Source organism: Hylobates moloch, unplaced genomic scaffold (genome assembly GCF_009828535.3).
Source record: "Hylobates moloch isolate HMO894 unplaced genomic scaffold, HMol_V3 SCAFFOLD_2, whole genome shotgun sequence".
NCBI classification, from domain to species: Eukaryota; Metazoa; Chordata; class Mammalia; order Primates; family Hylobatidae; genus Hylobates; species Hylobates moloch.
This window is the reverse complement of record NW_026652277.1, coordinates 177890848-177909084: the sequence shown is the minus strand read 5'-3', so window position 1 is coordinate 177909084 and position 18237 is coordinate 177890848. Positions and strand designations below refer to the sequence as shown.

Below are 18237 nucleotides of genomic sequence, written 5' to 3'. Positions count from 1 at the left end.
CTCAACTGTTTTTGTGTTTATATGCTAAGGAAGGTTCATTTACTAGGGTTTATTGGCAGTTATGTAAAATGATACTTGTATGAACAAAAGTGCTATTTTAAGTTTCAGATATTGCTTCATCAGGGTGCTTGTCCTACAAGTTGGTGGAAATCTAAACAGGGAAAACATTATGAATACATTGTTATTTATTAGTAAACAAAAGAGCAAAAATAAACTGATTTTCTTTGGTCCAAAAGGCCTAGTTGATTTTATAACTAAAATTCTTTCTCTTCACTAGAAGTCTTCAGATTGTAGTTGGGCATAGTCTTACAGAATGTAAGTGAGCGCTGCTCCAGCTTCTACTCATGTCCAGCTACTCCTCAGCCTCCTTGAGCAGGGGCAGGAGGAGCCAGAACCTCCCATGTTGGTAAAGATGCTCCAGGAGGGCAGCACCCACCAACCCAGCAGCACTGCAGTTAACACCTGCATCCATCTGAGATTCCCATGTTGTATCTGACAGCTGTCTAAAGCCCACATAGTATTTACCTAAGGAAACAGCACAGCTCTGAGTTACAACTGTCAGTTCATAAAATTAGACTATCTTCTAAGAACGTGCTCACATTCAAAGAATCACAGAGCTGGATGAGACAGGAAGGCTGAATTTAAATCCCACCCCCCGCCCCTGTAGATACTACCATCATCTTGGAATAATTTACATTAGTCAAACCGCTTTCATTAGATGTCTCTGAAATACTAATCTCAGTGACTCCTAATAGATTTAATCACTCTTTTAACATTAATATAATTAAAATAGTGTATGTAAGCAGTACCTGAATTGAGGCTTTCTTAGCTTTTAAGACTAAATCCAGTATAAAAAAATCATTCTTAAAAAGTTTAATTAAAACTGAGAGTAAACAAATTACTCAGACTGCATGAACCATGCTCTCATCAAATGGCAAAACAAGACTCTGTATGTCTAGATAGAAAATAAGCTCTCATTATTCCTAATAAAAATTTTATTTTACTCATATCAGTAGGATAAACTCCTTAAAAATAACTGAATAAATTTGAGAGTCAACTACCTACTTTCACGCTTATTTTTTCTGTTTTTCAATTTCCTGACTCAACACAAGGAAAACGGCAAGAAAAGATGAATTTCTTGAAAACTGCGTGAAGGTCCTGAGCCAGGCCCTCGGTTATTTGGTTTCCATCTCTTCTCTGCTCCAAGCCTGAGGGTGGCAGCTGGCACCAGGCGCTGCTCTTGCGACCTGCAGCTGCAGTCTCCTGGCCAATCATCTCTTACTTCCTGTCTCGGAACGAATGGCAGACACTCTTCAAGGCCTGACCCCTGATGACTCACGTGCTAGGAGCACAGAGGGGGCTCTGACCCCCAGGCCTCATTTGACAAGTGCTGACTGTGAGATGCTTTTTGCTTTTTTCTTCTTCAATTAATCTTTCTGGAGAATTTCCTTTTTTCCCTTTTGCATCTTAAGGTGGAGGTTTTTATTCCAAATGTTTTTTACACACAATTCTTGAAACCTCTGAATTCAATGATAGCTTCTTATCATGGCAAAAAGTACATATCAAAAAAACAGAAAAGCTTTAGTTACTAACATCTGAGGGGGATGTCATTCCACATATTTAAGGAAATTGCTAAGCAGGTCCACACAAACACTTGTAAAGAAAGGTTCATAGCAACGTTATTCACGAGGCCAAAAAGTGAAACTACCAAGTGTCTCTCAGCTGATGACGGACAAACAAAACGTCGTCCATCCACACAACCCTCAACCATTGAGAACCTGGGAAACACAGTGCTCAGTGAATGATGCCAGACACGAAAGGCCACAAACTGTGCGATGCCATGTTTATGAAATGTTCAGAACAAAGAAATCTACAGAGGCGGAAAATGGATGAGTGGTAGACAGGGGCTGAGGAGTGTGGGACTGGGGCTGGGGGGAGGGAGACTGCGTAAGAGGTAGAGGTTTCTTTTCGAGGTGACAAAAAGGTTCTAAAATTGATTGTGGCTGAACAACAACTCTGTGTTCAGAGCCATTAAATTGTACACCTTAAATGGGTGAATTGTACAGTTTATGTGACTTTGTCTAAATAATGTCTGTCTATCCATCCATCCGTATTGAGATATATATACACCATTTCTTGCTTGGTGTGGCGGTGGCTCAGTGTTCACTCCCGCCTGCACACAGGGCTAAGTGCTGCAAATTCTACTGCAGCATCTCCTGTCTGTTAGAGACGCACAACCATCCTGAGACCTCAGCATAATGATGAATAGGAATAGTTGTATTTATATATGTAAAGCTATAGGAAGAAACCAAGTTTAAAAGAATGTTAAGGAAAACAAGTCCTTAAAGGTGTTAGAAGGCGAATCTTTGTAAGAAATGCAGTGAGGTAATATCTGAACTGCTGACTGCAGTTCTGCTGTTCTTCCCCTTTACTGCCTTGCCCCACCCTCTTTAGTCATTTAGGACATCCCGCAATGACAGGTACAGGATCAGACGACTAACTGGAGAGGGTAATATTACCGAGTTCTGGCTTCTGAGTTTAGGTTTAACCCCCAGAAGAACTTCAAAGAACTCAGATCTGCCAGAGCACGACTGGACAGCAGCTCCTGGAACCAAGAAAGAGGGAGAGGAAGCCAGGGGCACAGAGAAACTGGGAGCCCTACAGAAACAGGGTCCTCCGCCTCACCCCCCAGAGGGAGGGTGATGGACCCTCAGGTGGCTGGGGCATCTTAGAGCAGACCATCACTTTCCCTGCCTTCCACAAAGAGTTCGGGGACGTAGCTGCGTCTCAGAAAAGAAAGGTCTGCATGGAGTGTCTGGGCAGCAAGGGCCCCCTAAGGTGCCACTTAGCGCATGTGGGAGCAGGAGGACACAGGGCCTGAGGGCTGCCCTGCTGGGGAAGTCTGTGAGGTGCAGAGAGCAGGGCCACGACAGCTCAAGGGCAACTGAGAGTCTCCGTCTCACCTCTGCAATGCCTCTGTGATAAATTTCTGCTGACTCACAGAACGGGTTTAAAAGAGAAATTAGATTGCTATATTCAAAAAAGGTACATTTTTTGTAAAATTGAAATTACATCCTGAAATTTGTTTCTGCTGTAGAAAAATAAGTTACATGTGAAAGATTCTTATTCATGAAGATAAAATACATCTACCAGCATCACAGCATAAACTCTAAGATTGATGGATATATTCAGCAAACTGACAATTAATTACTGAGTGCAAAGGTTCCATGGAAATTATAAAAGACTCCGTTTCCACCCCCAAGTAACTGAGCTCTCCTGATTCCAAGAACATAGACACACTTCCCTTAAGATTCTCCAGGACAAGAGAAACCTCCTATCTAGGAGTCAGGTATGGGAGCAGGAAAAAAAAAAAACTACCCTAAGTTTGCTGAGGCAAAGGTCACCCGAGGAGTGCCCCAGGCACATCCAGTGGCGGGTTCAGCCCCGGGGCCTGCCCCAGCACTGCTGGCAGCAACACCTGGATCCTTTATCATGAGAGACCTTTCCAGCTGACTTCCTCACTCTCTCCAAACTGGACTCGGAATTCTCTGCTTTCTGCTATGGTCCTTCTTACCTTTTCTTGCTTCCTCATAGAGATCACATTTTCTCAAACACGTATCACGATCTGTAGCAGGAGACACCTACTACAATTATGAGGACTATGGGCAAAGTCAGTGAAAGTGGGGCCCTGCTGCCAAGTCCAGGAGGCAGATGCACTGCACAGCTGGTTCCAGGCATCCTGAGTTCTCAAAGTCCTTTCCTAGGTTCAAACGCAGCCACAAACCTCTCTTCTCTCTTGCCTGTGAAAATTCTGGATAAATATTGAAAAGTCTATGTGCACAAGAGAGAATAAAAGTGAGAAAAAAATATGAATACTAATTTCTTTTGCTTTGTTCATTTGCTTTCTTTTGCTTTGTTCATTTCCATCTTATCTCATTTAAGCTGTTGAGGGACTCATCAGTCATCTTCTGTGTTTACAGAAGTCCAGTAAAACTTTCAAGATTCCTATTTCTACTGCTACGGGCAAATATGTCCTTCCAAAATTTCTTATGCTGAAGGCTAAATCCCCAGTGGGATGGTATCTGGAGGTGGGGCTGATTGGGTCATGGCAGGGGGCCGAGGGGGCACCCTACCAAAGCGGGTGAGTGCCCTCAGGAGACTGCTCTCTGTTCTCTGCCCTATGAGGACACAGTGAGAAACTGGGTGCCTGCAAGCCAGGAGGGAGGCCCCCGCCCCAGGAGACAGCAGAGCTGCTGGCACATCGATCTTGGACATCAAGTTTCCAAAACACTGAGAAGGGAATGTCTGTGGTTTTAGGCCACCCAGCCTGTGGTGTTTTGTTATGGCAGCCCAAACTGACTAGTACATCTACTATTCATTTTTATTGAGTGCCCAATAATGAAAGCATTTTTCCTTCTTTAAAAATTGTATTTCTTCTGTGAACTTGTGTAGGGAAGTAAAAGCATTTTTATAAATATCTCCTTGAAAACATACTACACAATCCTGTATTTTCATGGTTGTCTTAGGGATTTCATCAGTAAAGCGCCATCTTAACGGCTTGATCTCATTATGTCTTCAAAGCATTTTGATTCTGCCTACAGAAAAATATTCCATTTGTAAAGTGAGAATTCACCGAGAGCAGCACTGAGTAAAGATCTTTTATGAGAAGGGTTCTAAATTGGCTTTTGACACGTGGCACACCTGCTTTCCACTTCAGAGGTGTCTCACTGTCTAGTGAGAAGGCAGGAAGTAAAGGAGTGCACGGTGGAACTCGGAACCTTGGCCTTTTGATCAGCTCAGACATGCACTACACCTTGACCTGGTGCAAACCGTTCCACTAATCTGAGCCTAAAACCCTGGTCTATAAGACAAAAGTGCTTGACTGAATTGTCTCTAAGGTACCACTGTGCTCTGAACCAACAGGCAACATTACACTTCAATATTAAATCACACAACATGCATGCATATTGAAACATTTCACTGTACCCCATAAATATGCACAATTATTATGTGTCAGCTGAAAACATGACTTAATCTTAAAAAAGCACTTGATGCTTGTAAGGCACCCTAACAGGTGTGAGGAGATGCATGTGAGTCAGCCACACCCCGACCCCTACAGACTCCCAAATCCAGGTTTTATCATGGCGAGGGTCTTTGTGTAGGAGAATTAGGTGCAAGTGGAACCAAGAGTCAGGGAATTTATATCCTCACTTCAGCTCCTTTAGAAGGACCAATGCCAAGACACGTAATTATATCTTCATTTTTCTAAGAATAAGATAGGACTTAATTACCTCAAAGTAATGACATGAAAACTAACTACCAAAGGCCTCTAATGTCTTGAAAACTTGCTACATTCATGCATGGGGTTATTACTGTCACTGTGTGTGCGTGCAGACCTGGCTGCAGGAGGGGCACAGAGACAAAAGCATGGGGCTCCCCGTCCTGCCGTCTCCCCGCAGACGGACCTGCTGGCTCCAGCCAAGGGTCAGCACGCTCTTCTGGAAAGAGCCGGATGGAAACACTTTTGGCTTTGTGGGCCATATGATGTCTCTCGCAGCCGTTCAGCTCTGCTGTTGCAGGGCAAAGGCAGCTGTAAATGACTGAGCATGGCTATGTGCCAAGAAAACCATTTTGGACACAGAAATTTGCGTTTCATGTAATTTTCACATCATGGAATATTATTCTTTTGACTTTTTCCCTAACCATTTAGAAACGAACACCATTCTTAGCTCGCACGCCTCACTACAGGCTGGTGGCGGAATGTGGCCTATGGGCGATAGTCTGGTAACCCCTGGTTGAAGCTTTTGACAAAGTGAGAGTATCACTATAATTTAAAGTTTCATTAATTTGTAGCAAAATAAAAATATCATTTGGAGATTCAATGGCATACAATTATTTTATTTTCGACTTCTACTGGTGAGTTTTATAGCTAACCTAAAAAGAAAAATTTGTTTAAATCAGAATTGTCACAATTTAAAACAAGCTTAAAAGTGACTTATTCTAGGTTAATGAACTGTTTCTGGTGAGAAGAAAAGGATCAAAGCAGTGTGGGCTCAGATGCAATGAGCACGTTCTACCTCATTCTTCTCTCATCAAAGTCCTGAATATGAATATGGCAATAAGAAGGAGAAAAAAAAATCTAAAAAATAACATGAGCTTATCCAAGGCTGGGCAGAGCGGTGACTGTGTGTGTCCTGACCTGAGGCCATAAGCAACAGGACTAGGGGAAGATCAAGGCCCACAACACTGTTCACTTTGTGTGCTCATGCCGACAAAGTACTCATTTGTTGGGAAATGTCACAATGTTCTTCTCAACAGCCTGCAGTCCCTAGCTACGCCTCACCTGGTCTTTCGCCCTCTAAGCCTTCTCTGGCTCCTCTCAACCCCCTATTCACCCCACACCAGAGAGCATGCTGGCCCTGAGCTCTCTCCACTCCACCCCTCACCTCCCAAGTGAAGCTTCCCCTCCTGTGGGTGACACGGGCCCCTGACGGGTGTGGGCCACCAGGGGAACCCCACTCAGGTGCGCTCACATGCCACTCTCCCTCATGCCCCTGGCACCTGCCCCTCAGAGCACAGGTCCAGCCAAATAGACTCAGCTGCCTGCCCCTCCCCACTTGCCATTCCCCTTCCCGGCCACCCCCACTTCCCAGATGCAATGGAGAGACTCCTACTCTTTCCTAGGAGCCAGCAAGGCTCTGCCAAGGCAACTGGCCAGAACCTAACAGCTTCCACCACCCACGATTCTCAGCTCTCAGCTCCCCACACACCAAGCTCTCGTCTCACCAGGATAACTGGGGAGGCCTTTGCTTCCCTTTCAGCTTTCAGGCAGCAGAATCGAACTCCCAAGAACAACGATTTAGTGCCACCTCCCAACAGCTGCAGAGAAACTTGTATTATATCTTGAGAGCCTGGATGTGCAACATGCCACTGAATGATAGAATGCTACTGAGTTTACATTTTGCTTATTTATCTATTTTTCCGTACAAGACTTAGGCTCCAAGCATTTTCCCACAAAGAACAAGAAACAGCTCACTGCTGTTATGATTGTGAGGAGCTCCTGCTCTGTCCCCTTTGCATTTCTGGTCAAGGGTCCTTTTACCAACACCTACTGAGCCTGTCACAGACCACCCCACCCGATGGTGATGGCAGGCGAATAAACACTTGCACCAACTTTGCAATTCTGATAGGCTCAAAAAGGGTGTGTGTTCCTTCCATGATTCCAACAGAGCCCTGCTCCAGGCAGCCTAGGGGGGAGGGGGGGCGTCAGGGGCCGAGCCCTGCTCCAGGCAGCCTGGCGGTGTGTGTGTGTGTGTGTGTGTGTGTGTGTGTGTGTGTGTGTGTGTGGTGTGTGTGTGTGTGTGTGTGTGTGTGTGTGTGTGTGTGTGTGTGTGTGTCAGGGGCCCATGCTCATATGCTCATGCCTCTCTACCACCGCCACCGCCCAGTTTTGCCAACTCTTTGATTTGAATTCCCTCAGGAGGACACATCTAGTTCATGAACAGAAAACATCTGGGCCTTTTTCCTGGGCAATTCTTTCCTCCATGGGTTGATGCTTCAGCATCTGCTATCAACAAAGGCACTGCCTGCAACCTCTTTCTTCAGGTGGACATTATTTGACAAGGGGCAAAACCAAAGGGTGAAGTCCAAGACACAACTTTAGTTTCAAACAGCCAAGAATGCATGACACAGACCACAGCTGTCATCCCTAGTAAGGCGAGAAGGAACCCTGCAGACCAAGCAGCAGATGAAGCTAGACTCTTTTCTGCCACCATCTTGAGAAATCCCCACAGCCAGCATGAATCCTAATCCTCCGTGTTTAGATGTAAGCCTCTCATTAGCCTTGGTTTATGACATTTTGGTCTCAGAAAATTCAAGTGGGCTCAAAGTCTGACCAGCTTCACATACACACAAATACGTATTCAGTTCCACATGGGTAAATGCCAGGAGGGAGCCGCAGGAGACAGGAGATGGCCCAGGGCTCAGCCTGACTGGGGGTTTCAGCAGGAGTACATGCCCCAGGCACACCACGCCCTTTTCTGCACTCTGCCCCATCCTCTCCTCCCCTCATTCTGATGTTGTAAACTCCAGAGCCCTAGCTTTGCTTTCCAACCCAGGAGTCCATCCAGTGAATCAGAAAATCATTCCATGGTCATCTATATGAACATGTACGAAAGGGCTTTTGGCTTCACCAACTGCAGGTCTCACCATTGCAATCTACAAGCTCATAGCATTTCCAGGTAACAGAGAGATGAGAAATGAAAACGCCACCACAGTTATCTGAAGAGGATGATCTTGGGGAGGAAGGAAAGGCATGCCAGCATCTGTGTTTCAGCAGCACCAGCCTCTGAAGGGCCCCCAGGCATCCCTGTCCCAAGTGCTCCCATCAGCTCGAGACTAGAATTGTAGGGAACCCCAGAGAGAGGTGTCAGAGGGAGCTCTGCAAAGGTGGGGCTTTGTCTAGACACCTGCTTTGTATTTGCACAAACACTTTGCTGAAGCAGACAGACTCTGCCTGTCTCAGCAAATGCTCATGTATACTTTTAAATTGCAGGTATCCATTTAATCAAGTTAATCAATGTTGGCAGGATGCTGGGTGCTGGAAAATAAAGAGGAGCAAGAACACTATCCCTTTCCTCAAAGGGGCACTAGTCTAGGAGAGGAGGGAAACGGGAAACTGAAAACCCTAAGTGGGACACTGTGGCTTCTCACCCACGAGTGTCCCTCAGAACACACTCCACACCAACCTGGCCAGGACTCTGGGACAGTGACTTGGCAAGTGGATTCAGAACAAGACCCACAGTGTGAAAGGTGCTGCTGAACAAAGATAAATAAAAGGGACATCGCAGGCTCAAAGGAGGAGAGGTCGGAGAAGGTGGAGGAGACTCAGGGTCCCTGGATATGGAAGTTGCACATTTTTCGGCCTTTGCTTCAGTGACTTCATGCAATGGAAGGGGCAGGCATCTCTCTCAGTGACTGAACAAGACGAAATGCAGCACAAATCACCAGCACACAGCCGCATCCCGAAAAAAACAAAACACATTTTTAAAAAATTATGTTTTGGCTGGGCGTGGCTGCTCACGACTGTAATCCCAGCAATGTGTGAGGCTGATGCAGGCCCATCACTGAAGGTCAGGAGTTCCAGACCAGTCTGGCCAACATGGTAAAACCCCATCTCTACTGAAAATACAAAAATTAGCCAGGTGTGGTGGTGCATGCCTGTAATCCCAGCTACTCGGGAGGCTGAGGTTGCAGTGAGCTGAGTTCGTGCCACTGCACTCTAGCCTGGGTGACAGGGTGAGACTCTGTCTAAAAAAAACAAAACAAAACATGATGTTTAATAAGTGATTTCTTGATACAATCTCACTGTGGGAATGCCACGTCTCGCTGGTGCACACATTATCACAACACAGTGATGACCAAGGAAATGGAGACCCAGAATTACTTTATTGTTACGATCCTGTAATCAAAATAAAGTAAAAACTGGGGCTTCAGGCCTTGCCTGGGGCCTGTATTTTCACTAAAAGCTGCTACTGGCACAGACAATGATCAGTCATCACACTCTATGTTAACGAACACAGCACACACAGCTTGCTGTTTTCTGAGCGCCCCAGCAGGCCCCGGGCCAAGCTGTGCTGTGCAAGGCAGGGACGATGCTGCTGACACAGGTGTGGCCTGCTGCACTTGCCACGCACACCAGGGACAGCGGTGGGTACAAGGCAGCCACATGCAGGGGAATCTTAAGAAGTCCTTGCGGAATTAAATATGATGTGACCACAGATCACTTTCTAATGTGGCATGGCTTGAATTTTATAGTAAAATTTTATCTTTCATCAACTCACATCTTTTCAATTTCCCAACCAAAATATGACCAAGAACTTCCCAATGATCAGCTATGAGGCACTAGAAAAAGTGGCTGAGGTACCAGCTCATGGAGTTCTCAGTGTGTAAGAGATGAAGCCAGAATTTCCTAACAGTCAGAGCCTCCACCTGGAGAGGGGGCTGGAGACAAAGCCAGCAGGAGGAGGGGTCAGAGCCCCGACACGACAAAGATAAACTGATGGGGCAAAGAAAGGCAGAGGAATTTCTTGGCTTTTTTCTCCAAAAAGAGAGCAAGAGCTCATTTATGAAATCATCATTGCCAGGGTGGTGGCTCCTGCCTGTAATCCCAGCACTTTGGGAGGCTGAGGCAGGAGGATTGCTTGAGCTTAGGAGTTCGAGACCATCCTGGGCAACATAGCAAGACCCCATCTCTCAAAAAAAAAATACAAAAATTAGCCAGGCATGGTGGTGTGTGCCTGTAGTCCCAACTACTAGGAAGGCTGAGGTGGGAGGATGGCCTGAGCCTGGGAGGCAGAGGTTGCAGTGAGCCAAGATTGCACCACTGCACTCCAGTCTGGGCAACAGAGCCAGACCTTGTCTCAAAAAAAAAAAAAAAAAAAAAAAAGAGAGAGAAAACAAATTATTATTGCACCCTGGGATGAGAGCAAAATGACTTCTGAGCGCACACCATGTGAGTGCACTCACTGGGCCTGGCCCCACAGCAGTATATGTAGTACACACTCCACTCTGCTCAATGAGAGAATAACGGCAACCATGGTATCTTGTTCTACAGAGGACTTTACAAAATGATCTGGGCATGTATCAGATTCTTACAGAACACTGGGAGAGTGGCAGGTAGATAATTCTACCTCTTTTCACATTCCTAGACAGTACATGGTATGCCCACTGACTGCAGACAGAAGCCTGAACCAGGATGCTGGACTCCAGGCCCACAAGGGCACCAGCTGTGGAGAGCTGGATGGTAACAGAAGAGTGACCCGTAACCTTGAATGTCCACAGAAACATTCCTCCTGTCACATCAATAAACAGGGTGCTGAGGGTGCCAGAGTTCATGTCCTCTTCTGCTCTGTCTCTACCTCCCCTCTTCAAGTTGTTTAAAGAGGGAGACCTCACAATTTACTTGTCCATTATATAATTCAGCCTATTGCTTAATTTACTTTACTTCTGTACTATAAAGAGATTCTGGTCAGACGTGGTGGCTCACACCTATAATCCTAGCACTTTCGCAGGCTGAAGCGAGTAGATCACTTGAGGTCAGGAGTTCAAGACCAGCCTGGCCAACATGGTGAAACCCTGTCTCTACTAAAAATACAAAAATTAGTCGGGCATGGTGGTGCATGCCTGGAATCCCAACTACCTCAGGAGGCTGAGGCATGAGAATCAGTTGAACCCAGGAGGTAGAGGTTGCAGTGAGCTGAGATCACGTCACTGCACTCCAGCCTGGGCAACAGAGCGAGGCTCTGTCTCAAAAAATTAAAAAAGAAAGATTCTAACTTAAATCCCACATACATCTATATGTATGTGTATATATGATCACAAGGGTTGTACAAACTATGTATGAAGGATCACATGTCCTATTCAAAGTTCAATCGAGCAGGTATGTTCTCTAGAACCATATACTAGAAGCTCACACTGAAAGCTACAGACATGAACAGGAATACTGGCAAACACAAAACTGGCACTCAGAGACCTAACTACAAAGGGAAAACAACCGCCATCATTTCCGCTCACAGGCCTGTCCTCAGTATCCAGAAAACAGCAGCCTCCTGTCAAGTGCACAACTCTCCTTTGTCCATTACTTTAAAAAGTCATGTTTTGGCTTTCTTAAACTGTAAGTAATACTGCTTTCCTTCCTTCTTCTTTACTTATAACATTACTGCAGGTTAAGGGTTCTTGTATTCCTATGTATTTCTATGTATGTAAATGAATGTGTATATACATAAATATGTACTATGCACCTTTACACATATAATCCAGTCACCTAAATTTTTAATATGTATGTAAATATATCTATATATGTATATTTTTTTAAGGCTACATTTGAGTTATTTGAGTAGGAAAGGAATGTTGGGCAAAGAACTAACAGAGTGTTTTAAAATTCACTATGAGCAACAGTGACCCACCCACTGCCAGAAGAGCCACCTGCCCGACAGTGGCTAGTGACACCAGGGCACACACCTCTGGGGCTCAATTAGCTCATTATTGAGAAAACCACAGCGAACTCCCAATGCAATGCGACTGCAACGTGAAGCAGTCAGAACAGAGTCAGAAGCTGTGGGGAGGCTGCACCTGGACCCAACTCCCTCCCCAAACCATGTCTCCACCTTTCACAGGAGGGAGCCAAGCAGGGCGGCTGAGTGGTGACTCTGCCCTACCTAGGATATCAAGCTAGTCCTTGGCTGGTGGGAGACGAGCGAAACTCACATTCTGTTCTTAGTGCCATGGTTTGTTAGAAAAACCGCCCTCCTTGTGGAAGCATTTTCCTAAGTGACCTCAGGGATCACAAGCTGCCCAGTCACAATTCTCAGAAGGAACCAATGATTAATAATAATTGGCACAGGTCCCACTTTTAACAGAACAGAACTAGAACCATGGGACAAGTCTCTGCTACGTTTGTATACACCAGTGCTGCTGAGTGGATGGCTAAGGGGAAGTGGCCTCTGTGTGATGGCTGCGTATTTATGGGAGTGCTTTTAAAACCAACCTTTTTCTACAGCATCTTTATTTAATCATGTCTTTCTCATGGAAAATGGCAGCATGGCCAGAACCCCGGACAGGGTGTCAAAAGCCTGCTTCTACTTTAGCTTTGCCAATTACAACATGGCAAGGGTGGGCACATCCACGGGGTGTGAAAATGAAGATCAAATGCGCTAAATGCCTACAAAGAACAGTACATCTTCTACTGCATTTAAATCTTGGTTTCTTCATTTTACAAATGAGAGGACACTGAAGCACAGAGAAGTTTGGTTACTTGCTGCATGTCCTTAAGAACCTGCTCAAGACCCCATAGCTGGTGAAGGGCAGACCCAGCTCCCTCATCTGTGTGACTCTCAGACTCCAGTGCTATGTTGCCCATGTGGCCTAGGACCAGAGAACAGGACCCAGGGTTTCTCTCTGTAATACTTCCGTCTTGTTGTTTAATTCTACTGACAGGGAAGAGGGAAGCAGGTGAGGCCCCCAGACTATAATGGCAATGGCTCAGCGGCTGCTACAAACACCCACAGCCAATGGCAGCCACAACCGGGGCCCAGGAGGGAGGCCAGGGCTGCCGCTCAGCATGAAGAATGCAGATTAACCTACTGATAACATAAAATTAACATTTTAAAATTCTGTTTTTGCTTAATGGAGGAAAAAAAGGCCGCTTTTTAGATACTGATGCTATGAAATTTCTAATACCAAAAAAAATCTGGCATTGTTCATTAGTTAGACTGCTATGCTATGAGAATTAGTTTATGAATTAAACCTAGTATTGAAAGTTGTGGCTGCGTGTGGTGGCTCACACCTATAATCCCAGCACTTTGGGAGGCCCAGGCGGGAGGATGGCTTGAGCCCAGGAGTCTGAGACCAGCCTAGGCAACATAATGAGATGTCGTCTCCACACACACGTACATGCACATGCACACACACACATATAAATTAGCCAGGGTGGCACATGCCTGTGGTCTCAGCTACCCAGAAGGCTGAGATGGGAGGCTCACTTGGGCCTATGGGGCAGAGGTTGCAGTGAGCAGGGACTGAGCCATTGCATTCCAGCCTGGGCAACAGAGTGAGTCTTATCACCAAAAAAAAAAAAAAAACAAACAAAAAAAGGTGTGAGGTGATTTTTTTTTTTTTTGAGACTGAGTTTCGCTCTTGTTGCCCAGGTTGGAGTGCAATGGCACGATCTCAGCTCATATCAACCTCCGCCTCCCGGTTTCAAGCGATTCTATTGCCTCAGCCTTGCAAGTAGCTAGGATTACAGGCACATGCCTGGCTAATTTTTGTATTTTTAGTAGAGATGAGGGTTCACCATGTTGGCCAGGCTGAGCTGGAACTCCTGACCTCAGGTGATCCACCCACCTCGGCCTCCCAAAGTGTTGGGATGACAGATGTGAGCCACCGCACCTGGCCTAAGTTATGAGGTTTGAGTAAAAGCCATTGATAAATGAAACTTAGTTTTTTCCATTAGAAAAACAAGTAAAACAAATGCAACTAAACTACAGCTATGGATAAATCAATAACCACGATCAGATGGCATTGATAAAGCAGAATTTTAAGATTCCATCCATAGGTGACTTGACCTTGGGATATTCTAACAGGAAACAACACCCAGTACCCAGGTCCACAAGGGTGCAGCCACAGAGGAGAGCTGTGGAACTTAGCAGTGATTGGGCCATTTTGTGAAATTAAAGAAATAAGCACTCCCAGAGGGCATGTTTGAATACAAACAATAGAGGCTGTGGACCTCCTAGCTGAGGTGCACCCTCTCCCTCATATGAAGTTCTTTACTGAACACTTGCCACAGGCAAGGCGCCAGGAGGGATCCAGGAAGGTGCCAGGCAGCCCCACCCTTGAGCCAACAGCCATCTGGGAGGCAGGCCAGGGGAGGGCCAAAACTGCTAACACCAGAAATTAATAAGGTTTACAGAGAACCACATAGGCTATTCTCTTCAAATCACTAGCCTATAAAGGCAGTATTGAGAAATACAAGTTTCACAAAACTGGAACTGAGGCAGCACCTACTAGTACCTCATCTGGCTGCTCATCCCAGAGCCCTTAAAGAGACAAAGACAAACTACTGCATCACGAAAAGATCCTGACTAAAATACCTTCCTGATCTTTTCTGTGAAACTTCAGCTACAATGGGAAAGAGAAGGCTGGACTGCACAGCTGTCTTCTGGGCAGTAACAACTAACTGGTCATGTCTGTACCTGTAGATTTACAAGCTGCGAGGTGGATTTTCCTTGGAGGCACAAGGCCTGTGCAATAAACGCATGCAAATCCTCCAGGCAAAGAGTGTCCACCTGAAAAGGACAGAGAATGACCAGTGTTAGGCTACAGGAAAAATTAAACATTTCTTACAAATTGATCTCAGTTATTAACTATGAGTGTGTGTATAGGTGCAAACACACACACACAGGCACATACAGGCACACGCACAGTCACCCACATGTGCACACAAGCACACAGAGGTGCACACACATAGGTGCACGCACAGGCATGCACACACACACGGGCACACATGTACACACAGGTGTATACACAGGCACACGCACAGGTGCACAAACAGGCACATGCACAGGCACACACATGGTGCATCAGACCTCAGGTAGCAGACAGTGTGCAGGTGGAGAGAGCACAGCCTCTTCACACCATCCTTGGCTCCTGGCTGTGAAGCTCTCTCTATGGTATCCCCAGTTGTGCACACAACTCACAGCCCAGCTGGAAGGGGAGCCTGAATTTCTAGTCGGGGATAGACTCTAACAAGGCAGAACTCTATAGAACATCTGGGAATAATCATGAGGTGCCAACCAAGACCAGGTCTTAGAGCCAGACAGGTGATCACGTTCGGCACAAATTGCACAGAGCAAACAGTTCAGGGGTTTTCAGAGAGCGAGTATCCACAGCTGGGCTGAGCTGAGGTCATCATCCACTTTCGGCAACCTAGAGGAAACCTGTGTCCTCGAATCCTAGTTGAGAGTAAATCAGAACCCACAATATGTGACCCTACTAATCCTCTGTGGAATCAAAAGATGCAACAAAAGTGAGAAAAGGAAGGAGAGACAGAGGAACAAGAGACAGCAAAGGACAGACTGAGCACCGCTCGGTGTGGAGTAGATGATGGAGATAAGGAGGGTGTGAAAAGTGAGGAAGACATGGACGGTCCAGACCCCATCAAGAGCAGACAGTGCCATCCCTTCCCCTGCCCCACAGTGAGGAGGTCGAGACATTCTCTCCCAGCCACCGAGTTCAGCTACCCAGATAAAGGCAGAACATGCTCGCTGACTGAACGAGTCCACAGCATCCTAAGACCACAAGAGCTGCTTCTCACAGAAGAGCACCTTCTGTGGCAAGTAAAGGCTTGCAGAAAAAGAAACAGAAAGCCAACAGTAAACCAATGAACAACAACTTCATTGATTCTTCTTGGATATTAAAAATGGCTAACATGCCTATTTGCAACAAAAACAACCCCATCATAGATCAGAAAGACTCCTGTGCTCCCCTGGAGGATGGCGGCATTTGCTTCCACTGGGGTGGGGGTGCTGACTGCCGCTTGGACCTGCTGATGCTCTTACTCACCATGTCACTATCCTAGTCCACTTTTATTCCAAGTAAGTGTTGCCTTGTAATAAAAGGAATATAAAATATTTGCATTTCTATGATGTAAACTTACCTTTCCAGAGGATATTCTCAGATGAGTCTTTAATAAAATCATTTGTGGCTATTGTTAACTGGGAGGTCAGACCAAATGAGAGTACAGTTGACCTCTGACAATACAGGCTTGAATTGCATAGGTTCACTTATATGTGGATTTTTTTTTCAACCAAATGCAGATGGAAAAATACAGTGTTCATGGGATGTAAAACCCGAATATAAAGGGCCAGATTTTCAAATCTGTAGGCTCCACAGGCTGGCCGCAGGACTTGAGGATGCATGGATTTTGGCATCCTTGGAGGTCCCAGGACCAATTCCTCACATATACCAAGACACAACTGTATTTAGTTTCTCTGTCATTTTCGTGCACTGAACAGTATGCTATTTTATCCCATATTACACATCAAAACATCGAATTTAGGCTTAATATATAAAGCTGTAATATTTTTACAAATGTATCTTTTTAGCCTTATTAATTCTGAGGGTTATTATCCCTGTGAATAATACAGCACCTTCTTCATCTAGTGAATACCAAATTGATTTGTCAATCTGCTGTTTTCTAGTTTTTAAAAGTTCCAATTTAAACATCTCCTTTAAAGACAAGTTACCAAGTCTGCTCACACCAACTTGCACTAAAGAGATTTTATTTAAAAGGTCTTTATTAATAGAAAAAAGATAAAGTGGAAATTTTCCTCCTGACGCTTGTCTTGCTTCAGGTTTATATAAATAGGGATGTGATGTTACTGTTCTGGGGTCCTGGGCTTTTTCTGCTTGAAGTGAATTTAAAGAACTGGCAGTCACCTGCACAGTGATGGGAGGGCAGAGCTGTGCTGCATGACCACACACAGGATCAGCAGGCATCGTTAATGTGGAACAGCAGGTAGTGTGTCCCTCCTGGAGGGCCGACAATGGCCTCCCCATGGCTGTGCACACACATGGTATCAAGAACAAAACACACGTATTTTTATGGGTGAGAAAAGTCAGCTTACTGGCTACCCGCCACTTCTCAAGTCCCACTATGACTCAATGGTAACTACAGACACCTGTAGATTATTAGAAAATAGAAAATATTAACCAATAGTGCATACATGCATATTTAATATATAATATCAAAAGAAATATCTTTTTACATTTTTTTCCTCCAACATTTATTTTAAGTTTGGGGGCATATGTGCAGGATGTGCAGGCTTGTTACATAGGTAAACATGTGCCATGATGGGTTGCTGCACAGATCATATCATCACCTAGGTATCAAGCCCAGTATCCATTAGCAATTCTTCTTGATGCTCTCCTTCCCCCTCCCTGACCCCTCGACAGTCCCCAGTGTGTGTTGTTCCCTGCCATGTGACCCTGTGTTCTCATCATTCAGCTCCCACTTATAAGTGAGAACATGCAGTATTTGGTTTTCTGTTCCTGTGTTCGTTTGCTGAGGATAATGGCCTCCAACTCCATCCATGTCCCTACAAAGGACATGATCTAGTTCCTTTTTGTGGCTGCACAGTATTCCATGGTGTATATGTACCACACTTTCTTTACTCAGTCTATCACTGATATGCATTTAGGTTGATTCAATGTCTTTGCTATTGTGAATAGTGCTGCAGTGAACATACGCACGCATGTATCTTTATAATAGAATCATTTCTATTCCTTTGGGTAGATTCAATAATGGGATTGCTGGGTCAAATAGTATTTCTCCTATAGGTCTCAGAGGAATCACCACACTGTCTTCCACAATTGTTGAACTAATTTATACTCCCACCAACAGTGTAAAAGTGTTCCTGTTTCTCTGCAACCTCGTCAGCATTTGTTTTTTTGACTTTTTAATAATAGCCATTCTGATTGGCATGAGATAGTACCTCATTGTGGTTTTGATTTGCATTTCTCTAATGATCAGTGATGTTGAACTTTTCTTCATATGTTTCTTGGCCACATATATGTCCTTTTTTTTTTTTTTTTGATATAGAGCTTCACTCTATTGCCTAGGCTGGAGTGCAGTGGCGTGATCTCAGCTTACTGCAAGCCGGGTTCATGCCATTCTCC

The 18237-nt window shown here is 45.2% G+C and overlaps 1 protein-coding gene across 9 annotated transcripts in view; it reads right to left on the bottom strand.

The window, feature by feature from the left end:
- Window positions 1-18237, bottom strand: part of FAM120B (family with sequence similarity 120 member B) — a 112498-nt gene that overhangs the window by 42773 nt on the left and 51488 nt on the right. For all 9 annotated transcript variants that reach the window (XR_009212548.1, XM_058435705.1, XM_058435703.1 and 6 more), the window contains one exon: window positions 14754-14846. Coding sequence is in view for 8 of the 9 variants with exons in the window: in XM_058435705.1 (XP_058291688.1) it covers window positions 14754-14846 (93 nt within the window). In the remaining variant the exon portion in view is untranslated. The remainder of the gene's footprint in view (window positions 1-14753; window positions 14847-18237) is intronic.